This window comes from Aplysia californica, unplaced genomic scaffold, assembly GCF_000002075.1.
Source record: "Aplysia californica isolate F4 #8 unplaced genomic scaffold, AplCal3.0 scaffold00019, whole genome shotgun sequence".
Lineage (NCBI taxonomy): Eukaryota > Metazoa > Mollusca > Gastropoda > Aplysiida > Aplysiidae > Aplysia > Aplysia californica.
The window spans coordinates 63,973-73,887 of NW_004797289.1; the positions used below are offsets into that span (position 1 = coordinate 63,973).

General features: G+C 38.5%; 1 protein-coding gene across 1 annotated transcript in view; it reads right to left on the minus strand.

The window, feature by feature from the left end:
* Positions 1-180: 180 nt before the first annotated feature.
* LOC101860546 (acetyl-CoA acetyltransferase, cytosolic) overlaps positions 181-9,915 on the minus strand; it is a 12,335-nt gene continuing 2,600 nt past the window's right edge. The window contains exons 3-9 of the mRNA XM_005090540.3: positions 8,248-8,429; positions 7,745-7,862; positions 6,780-6,923; positions 5,572-5,694; positions 3,647-3,801; positions 1,665-1,775; positions 181-869 (exon numbers count right to left, since the gene is read on the minus strand). Coding sequence (XP_005090597.1) covers positions 690-869; positions 1,665-1,775; positions 3,647-3,801; positions 5,572-5,694; positions 6,780-6,923; positions 7,745-7,862; positions 8,248-8,429 — 1,013 coding nt within the window. The 3' untranslated portion in view covers positions 181-689. The remainder of the gene's footprint in view (positions 870-1,664; positions 1,776-3,646; positions 3,802-5,571; positions 5,695-6,779; positions 6,924-7,744; positions 7,863-8,247; positions 8,430-9,915) is intronic.

The following is a 9,915-nucleotide window of genomic DNA, read 5'->3' on the forward strand; positions in this document are numbered from 1 at the left end:
TTAGACCCAGCCGTAGATCTAGCCTCAGGTAGCTTTAGTGGTGATCCCCTGCCAATTCCACTATTGACAAAATCATCATCGATGTTATGCGGAACATTGCAATCGTCTTGAACGGTCATATTTATCCATATATCCGACTGGGAGATCATTATTGGGGTCTGGTTCAGGATCAAAGATGTCTAAAAACTCGCCAAATTTCCTAACTTTCGGTGTAGAACTTCTCTCATTACATTATCGGTACTTTCTGCTCGCAACAGAGTCATCTGAAGTTACATCCCCTGTTTCTAGCACTAGGAATTAAACGATAAAGTCGACCAGCGGTTACCAGCGGTATAGGAAAATACGGCGTGAGCGGTTACCAGCGGTATAGGATTTTAAGGGTTAAGAACACACTATAAAAAATCAGGTTTTAGACAATTTCGGAGTGGGCCCATTTATGTCCAACACCAATAACATACAAGGGACAACTCAGCTGCTGTGTGTAGCCTCACCGCCCCACACGTACCAACGAAAGAACACAATACTCGCCAAGACACTGCACACAAAAGCAGATGTGATTCTATGGCTGTTGTCACCCTTACCCACTGAGAAAAAATGAAGGTATTGAGGACTGAAAAAAAAATATATCAATAAATAATAGACAAATCAGTCATGTTACAACATAGGATCTTAGCCTGCATATATTTTGATTAACTAGCTTGCAAGTTCTCCACACACACAGCGATGCCCATGCCCCCTCCCACACAGAGAGCAGCCACACCCTTCCTCTTGTTCTGTGACCGCAATGCATACAGGAGTGTTGTGAGGATCCGGGCACCTGATGCACCAATGGGATGTCCGATAGCGATAGCGCCACCATACACATTCACCTAGAGACAACAAAAAAAATCTTCATCAATCAAGTCTCTGCTTCAAGCCAGGTGTTAGTAGAACTCTTATGTTCATGATGCTGTGCATATTATCATCCGTTGAGCTGTGATAGTATGAATCTCTGCTTATGTGTTATCTTAAATCTAAAGAGTATATGTAACAAGGTCATTCGCTTGTATTTTGTGTTACAATGAAGATATTGTTAAATACCAAGAGCTATATTGTTCAGGACTGGGTGCTATAGAAATTATCTGCATTATAATTATCATTAATAAATAAATAGAATCACTGATCAAAGAAAACAATTCTGCAAGGTATATAATACTTTTTTTCCATTCTTACAACAGAATTCAAACTTGTTTCAGAACACAGATGAAAAAAAGAAACAATTTCAAAATTTTAAAAATAAAACAATGATAAGAATTGAAAAAGAGAAACTTTTAATTCAAACATGATCACCATTAATTTTTCAACTCTAGATCACAATCTGATAAGAGGCATTAGACTAATGACATTTTTCAAATTTTGTAAAAACAAAATTCATACAAAGTAATCTTCAATTCATGTTGAAACAGAAGATGTTATTTTCTTTTTGGGAGAGGGGTACAGGGTTGGGAGTGAGGATAGACAAGCAAGCGGTGTGTGTGTTCAAATCAGTAGATCTGGAAACATATATCCATCTATCACACAACATTTTCAGGACCCAAAATGCTTTGTAATTCAATTCTTTTACAAAATCAAATAGCTTGCAGGAGAAAAAAAGACCCATACATGACAACTGTGAGTGAGATTACCTTTTCCGGGTCACAGCCCAAGTCTTTGACCACTGCAAGTGACTGCGCCGCGAAGGCTTCGTTCAGCTCAAATAGATCAACATCTGACACTTGCCAGCCAGCGTTCTCCAGCTGAAGTCAGACAAACAGACAAAACAGCAAGTTCATTTACAGAAACTAATATCTCCATTCTTTTATGATTTTATCATAATAGATCTCCATTCTTTTATGATTTTATCATAATAGATCTCCATTCTTTTATGATTTTATCATAATAGATCTCCATTCTTTTATGATTTTATCATAATAGATCTCCATTCTTTTATGATTTTATCATAATAGATCTCCATTCTTTTATGATTTTATCATAATAGATCTCCATTCTTTTATGATTTTATCATAATAGATCTCCATTCTTTTATGATTTTATCCATTAAAGTTTTCTTTTCTTTATCTTTTTACAAACTCAAAGTAAAACATACGTGCTATTGCATCAAGAATGTTTGCCACCTGAGAGCAGAACAGGGAAGAATAGAATGGACCTTGGTGCAACTGCAAAACTGTCCAATGTTTTCTGGGACTTAAAAAAACCACTTAGAACTTGCAGCTAGGTTAAAATTCTCAGATCATAGCAGCACCACAGACAACAAATTATCCTCAGGTCTGCCTACTTTAACTTTGAGTGAGGAAAACCACATCATTACAATACAGGTCATTAACAACAAAAAAAAAAAGCAAGACAGAAATAACGGGGGGGGGGGGGGGAGAAAGAGACCGAACCTAAGCCTACTGGCTTCCTCAAATCATCTAATTGTGATAACATTAACATAACTGTAGTCTCTTATATGCTCTCAGCAAGACCTCAGCCTCACAAATTGAAGACATTTGAACAAGGCACAGCCTCAGACATTCATGGGTATGTCTGGATGTACTTTGAAAGAGGTGAGGTGAATTTAGCAAGAGGTGAGGTGGGATGTATTGAATTATTCACTACCTTTGTTCTTTTTTGCAAACCATGTCAATTCCTTCAAAGTCAAGCCATTTTCTGATGTAGCCATATCACAGATACGGGCATCTGTGGTCTTGTCTCTTCATGCTACAGTATAATAGTTAGAACCTGTGCTGTAGTATGCAGAGGATGTGAGTTCAATTTCCTAAAATAAAAGTTTCTGCCTCAGGTATCTTCCTCTGTCTGTTGGGCTGTTATATCTCATACAGCCCACATTAGCCCTTACAGGCAAGTTAGAAGCATTCCTCCTCCTACAAGACCTAATTGTGTCGATGAGGGCATAAAACATTTCAATAATTCCAATCATGACACAGATAAATCTATCTAGAGGCCCTTAGCAAGACTTCAATCCGTTTCTGCAGCATACAGCTGCCTTTACAAGTTTTTAATTATTAAAAGTTTTATCTTAGTATTTTAAGAGAAAAAGCAACATTATGGGACAAAGTAGGAAACACCTACACTCACAACAGCATCAAGTACACATGATTATCATCACAAACACAAAACCACGTAAATCTATCAGAGCGACAGCAATTCCAGTACAAAGAATCAGCCAAAAGAGCAGTTACTCCCAATCAACATTTTAACATTCAACTACAAATTCTTGTATTCTAATTGAACATTCTTTTCTTCAAGTGTCTGATCTGAAACAAACATTGAAGATCATGGTTCACCATTCATTTCTCTGATCTGATGCTCTCAAAAAAGGTATAATATCTTGGCTTTTTTCCTTCAACGGTCTGTTCTAGTTCTCTTGTAAGTTACTCTTAGTCTACCTCTGCCCCTTTTGCCATTAAATTGCAAATGAAAGCAAGAGGTATGAGGCCTTTCTGTCAATTCAAGCATCGTACATATATCTTTCCCTATTCATTTTACTGGTGAGAGCCCATGTTAGCTTCTTTCAGTACTTTTTAAATTCTGATCAAACAGAACTATGCCCTCTCAAAAATAGCAAAGCTCTCTTGACTCTTCTCTCCCCTTCCCTATTACTCACAGCCTTCCTGGTGGCGGGGATGGGCCCGGTGCCCATGATGGAGGGATCCACACCCGCCTGGGCCCACGACACGATGCGGGCCAGAGGTTTGAGCCCACGGCTCTCTGCCTCTGTCTTGCTGGTGATCACAACAGCCGCTGCTCCGTCATTGATACCTGGATAACAACAAAATTGTACAAGTTTTATGGCCCAATCAACACAAGTCTGACCATTTAGGACGTGGCATGCTTTGACCTTGCCTGAGATGGCCAACTCAAGTGGAGAATGATACTACATCTGAACAGACAGACCTGAGATATTTGATTTTTTTATAAACCCCCAAAAAATGCTTTCCCACTCATGAGCTGAACTTGTGTCTTCTGCATGCGACAATAAAGAGGCCTAACTGTTACAATACAGACAGCAGTCCAACTTTACGTGTGTGTCTCAGAACTTGGTTAAAAAAAAAGAGCGACTGCACAGTTTCAACGTCATGAACTGTAAAATACAGCGACAAAAAAGTTTGTAATTGAATGGAGTTTCTAAAGACCAGAATAATAAAAATTAAAATTTTGAACATAAATTGTATTTGTATAGCGCATATTCCTGCTCAACAGCAAGCTCTATGTGCTTTTTAACTCCAGCAGATTCTAGAACACTCAGAAACATTCTCAGCTTTCCAGGAAACATACACCCAGCAGCCGATAAAGTTACCAAACACAAACGAACTGACAAATCTTTCACCGTCTATAATCAGGTACCCTTGCCTAACTGGGTGAAGTGAGGAAAATTCGTGTATGCCTTCCCAAGGACACAACATCAGTCCCTGACAGGGAGCAAACCCACAACCTCTCAGCTGTGAGCCTGACAGCCTAACCACTTCATAATCAACAATCTGAAGTAGATCAAGAAGTAGGACAGAGAAAATAATGCCTGACTGTGCTGCTTGCCAACACATTGCTGAGAAAACAAAGATGTTCAGTGAGTAATTGTGCAGACCAAGCCATGTACTTCCAGGTACACGAAGCTCATGTGATCTCACTATAACAAAAACATGCTACATTTTCTCAGGAATGTAACTTTCACTTGAGGAGCAGATACAGAGAACTCTGACAGTTATCTCAACGGCTAGGAAAATACTGTTCTCCCATCACTGCTGTAGTCTACTCAAACATTCAGCCGAGAAGGGATTCTATTGTGTGGACCTGATGTATCAAAGGAAAGCTCTGAGTAAGAAGGTCACAGAAAACAACAAAAGCACGGCTGTAAGATGACAAAAACGCATTTTTTCATTTGTAACGCCAATTTTTACAAAATTTCCTTAATCAATAGCCTGATCAGTTACCCTGCTTGAGTGAAAAGTCAAAGTGAAGCTGTGGCTGGTTTTTGAATAAATCAGAATTCAATTTCTGAAGAACGCACCTTTTTTAAATGGTTACGCTGACAAAACGTCTTTTTATCTTGAGACTGTGTACGGCAGAGCAAGTGTTACCTAGACAGAATGTGAAGGTTGCCTGTCTTTAGTCTAAGTCATGTAATTTGTGTCTACAGGAGATCAAGTTACTCCAGTGACAATTGTAATTATAAATGTTTTGCTTCCCAATCAGCTTAATTTAGATCATCTTAGAAGCTGCTTGCTTTGACTTTGCCTGTCACGGCAATGCAGGCTGAGAGGGAAACTGCATCCCTGGAGACGGATGGAGATACTCAACAAAAAAAAAAACTTCCTTGCAAGAGAATCAAACTTAGGGCCTTGTGCATGCAGAAGTAACTAGCCTAACTGCTACATCAAAGATGCCAATAATTACTCTGGTTACAAATGGTTCCCCCAGTACTGACCCCTGAGTGAACTAAAAGGCCATACTATCATATCATGAGCATCTATCAGTTCAAAGCATTATTGTTCATCTACAAAGATACCAAAACATGAGAAAAATCAAAGATACCTGAAGCATTGCCAGCAGTGACAGTTCCAGTCCCATCTTTTACAAATGCGGGTCGCAACTTTTGAAGACCTTCAATAGTACAACCAGCGCGAGGAAATTCATCTTTCTTCACTTCTGATGGCCCTGAGTATAGATCAATCCATATACTTATGAAAATTTTTTAAAATAAAACCTCATAATTTACAAAACTCTACAATAGATATCAAATTGGGGGTTTTCAAAGCAATCTACATACGGTCCAACAAAAGTCCTGTTTGCCTTCAAACAAACTTATTAATTTACCTTTATTTCTAAAGCCAATTTTCTGTAGTCATCAGAAAAACAGCAGTGTGAAGAAAGAAAACAACAACTCACACAGTACAAGTAAAATTTTTCATAAACACTTGTTACTAGTTGCATATGCAGATAACATAATGAAGGATGCCATTCGTCAATTTTTCATCTAGAATAGGAGACCAGCACAACGATTAATTAAAAGTAATATTACATCCATGCTACACCATCAATACTAAATGTCTAGAAATATTGATATGTCTGTATCTATCTATCCTCACATCTACATCATGATCAATAACAGTCTTCCAAAGCACAGGCATCATTATGAAAAGGAGTGTACGAATAATGTTCCATTGTTAAAGCAAAAGCTAAAGCATCAACCACATAAACAGGATGAGCCATAACCAAATTGAAGCACTTGTAAGTTCAGCATTATTTTTGCGTTTAAATCAGCACTTTTAACACTATGCCACTTCATCTCGCACCACTCGGTTTCTGCTTCTTTTTTATTTTTTAAATAGAGGTTTTACTGCGCTCGCAACTGCATAAGGTCATATGAGCGCCAGAAGATTAGAGCTGTTACAAGACAGTAACAAACATAAAAAAGAAGGAGGGGGAGATAACGACGATAGATGTTGGATAGGAAAGAAGAAGCAGCAAACCACACCAGAGCACCCGCCAACCGCCCACACTCGGTTTCTTTGGATTTTCCACAAAATATGATGGCAAAGTGTTAAAACTACTTCAATATACTCTTGGTAGTAAGGAGAAAAACATCAACACAAATACCGTGATTTACTACAGGGAAAGATCAACTGAGACAGAAATGAAAGAGGGGAAGAAAAGAAATAGGACATATCAGCAGCACCGCTCCAACTACCCACTGTATGGATACAAAAACATACAACAGTTGTGTGGGAACGCAAACAAACCTGCTCTTGACTGGACTACAACTGGAACAATTTCTGCATCAAACCTCCCATTTTTCTGAGCGTTTTCACACCGCTGTTGAGATGTCACAGCAAATCTGTCCTGTTCATCTCGAGGAATGTTCCACTGTTTAGCCACATTTTCAGCTGAAGGAAAAAAAAAGAAATGCAAACTATACATTAAAAAACTAGTTCCCATAATATTTACTTTGAAGTAATAAAACCAGTGTTCTTGACTATGTTTTAAGACTTCAAGCTAAATTATCTGATCCAGGTGCCTCAAACATTTTCCTCTAAATTTATATCACAGAATCTTGATAAACATATCCAAATAGGGAAACTCTGAAGGAATAAAAAACTGAAAAATCTCAACATGGAATAGACACCTCACAAAAAAAGAATGATTTATACTCTTTTTAAACCTTATGACCTTTTCACGTTTATTCAAATGAAGTCATCATTTTATACAACATGAAAAACAAATAAAAGGTTATACAAATACAATCAAAACTGTGTAAGACAGCCACCCATTTTTGAGAAAAACAGTGATTGTCTTGGTGCTATTTTGATATTTTAAAACCTTCAAGGGGGAAATAGGAAGTGGTCCTTTGTACGTGTGATCGTTTTGTACAGCCTGTACAGGTGGCCGCTAGAGCAGGTTGGACTGCACTTCTGTACAGTATTTTTCTATTATTGAACTGAATTGTCCATTGTGATAAATTGAGGACAATGTCTTGCATTATTAAAACAACATTAAAACAATAGAAAAGAAATGTAAAAAGACAAAAAGAAGAAAGAAAAGAAACCAAAAATTTTTTTTGTATATGTGTTTAAACAAAGGGGATGGACTGATGATGACATAAACTAGCAGGAAGAAATACTTTAAAAAAACAAAAAACAAATAGCAAGTAAATATCACAGCATGCACTCGTTCAAGATAGCATATGAGCCCCAATCACATAACCTACCAGTGATGCCCATGTGGTATTTGTTGAAGGCATCAGTCAGCCCATCACACATCATGGAGTCAGTCATGGTGGCATCCCCAAACTTCGTCCCACCACGGATATGAACACAGTGAGGAGCCTGCAGCAAAAAGATATGTTTGAGAGACAGAAAAACATAAAGATGGAAAGATAGTGAGGAAAGGAAAAATATACACAGATGTCCAATAGGCACCACCAACTATCAACAGTTCATAAGACTGGTGTTTGCTGGGAGAATTGCGTGATCACAGAACCAGCAAAGTTCCGATTTCATTAAAGAGAAAAAACCTAGAGTTTCAATTACAGCAATACCATAAGTTCCACTCGAGGCAAAAAAATGTTACTAGTTTATAACCTGGACTACGTACAACATTGGCTGCACCTCTTCTTTTTTGTTTTTTGCTTTGTTTTAGTAAGAGTTTTACGGCGCTCGAAACTGCATAAGGTTATAAAGAGTTTGTACCAGATCAGCATGTCCTCCTCACCTTACTCATACTCTCCTGCCCTCCAGCCACCACAATCTTGGCATCCCCAAGTCGCACGGCCTGAGCTCCCAGCACCACAGCCCGGAGCCCCGAGCCACACAGCATGTTGACGCCATGAGCGGGGACACTGAAGGGAATCCCTGCCTTCACAGATGCCTGGCGTGCTGGGTTCTGACCTTGTGCTGTGCACAATGAAAAAGCAACACTTCACAATGAAAGCAATTCTCTAAACTCAAAATATAATGAGCTTATATATATATGCTGGAGCTTTCTTTCGGTACAAAACCTGAAAGTGACAGACACATCACTAAAGTGGTCATTAAATCAAAACAAATGAAAACCTTTTTTGATAGCTTTTCATCTAATGAAAGAGTTTTAAGCATTTGTTGAGAATTTATAACATCGACGTCATCAAGGCATGTCACTGTTTTGTTTAGTTTTAGTAAGTGTTTTACGGCACTTGCAACATAATAAGGTCATATAAGTGCCCAAGATTAGAGGTGTTGCAAGAGAGTAACAAACACAAAAAAAGAAGGAGGAGAGATAAGGACGATAGATGTTTGATAGGGAAGAAGAAGCAAACCACACCAGAGCACCCGCCCAACAACCCACATTATGTGACTGTACCGCTGCCAGCGGCTCTAAAATCGGCACAGCGACTCTGACCACAAGCAGACAGCTGGAGATAAGGAATTAAGATTGGAATAAATAACAAAAGTAAACCAATAGCCCAACCTCTTTAGGACAATGCAGTCCAACAGCTACGGCAAGAGGTAAAAAATTCTTGTTTACAAAAAAGGAGTCACTGAATCATTTTAGGGGTAGGTTGGGGCAAATTCAACCAAGCGGCAACTTTTGCGAATCATTTGACGGCTGTGTCTTAGAATTTTATCACAGCCCACTTTCATTTGTCGTACATTTGATTTTATTTTAAAATACAATTTGTGCGTCCTAGGCTTCCTCTTGTTTTTATTTTCCAGCAAAAAGCTCCAGAAAACACCACCTGAGGTTCTGCGCTCTGTCGCCGCATACATTTTGCTCTTGAAGAAACAAAATGGTACCTCATCTGTCATTTACTTTCTTATACACCCCTCTTTTCTTGCCTGAAAATATTCAACAGATATGTGTAACGAAACTTTGGTATCCTTAGGTTCATTTCAGTCCATGCAGAATTAGAAATATTGATTATAAATATTATATATGAATTGAGGTGATCTATTTAAAATGATAGGGTGGGATTTTGGTGGCTGGTAACAGGGCGAAACGCGGCAACTTCTACAGGGGGAGGGCCAATTTTGATCTGACTCTGATACATTCGTTCCAGGCCAAGTCAAAATACCAGCTTATGAGCAAAATCACTTTGACAAACTATCCTATTTCAGTTTAATCCTGTCTGTATTACAATTATAATAATTGATCTGCCAGATACAAATAAGCAGAGATTTAGACTATGTAAACTTATCAACCATCCCATGTTAGCTAAGCTTAGTGTGCGTGTGTGTGTGCATGTATGTATGTATGTTAATGTTGTACATATACAATCATGTATGATTGAATGCGTGGCTGCGCAATCGGAGGGTTTGCAGAAGGGAAAGAGAAGGACAGGGAGGGAGAGAACAGACAGAGAATTCAGAGAAGAGTTGAGAGAGAGAGAGAGAGAGAGAGAGA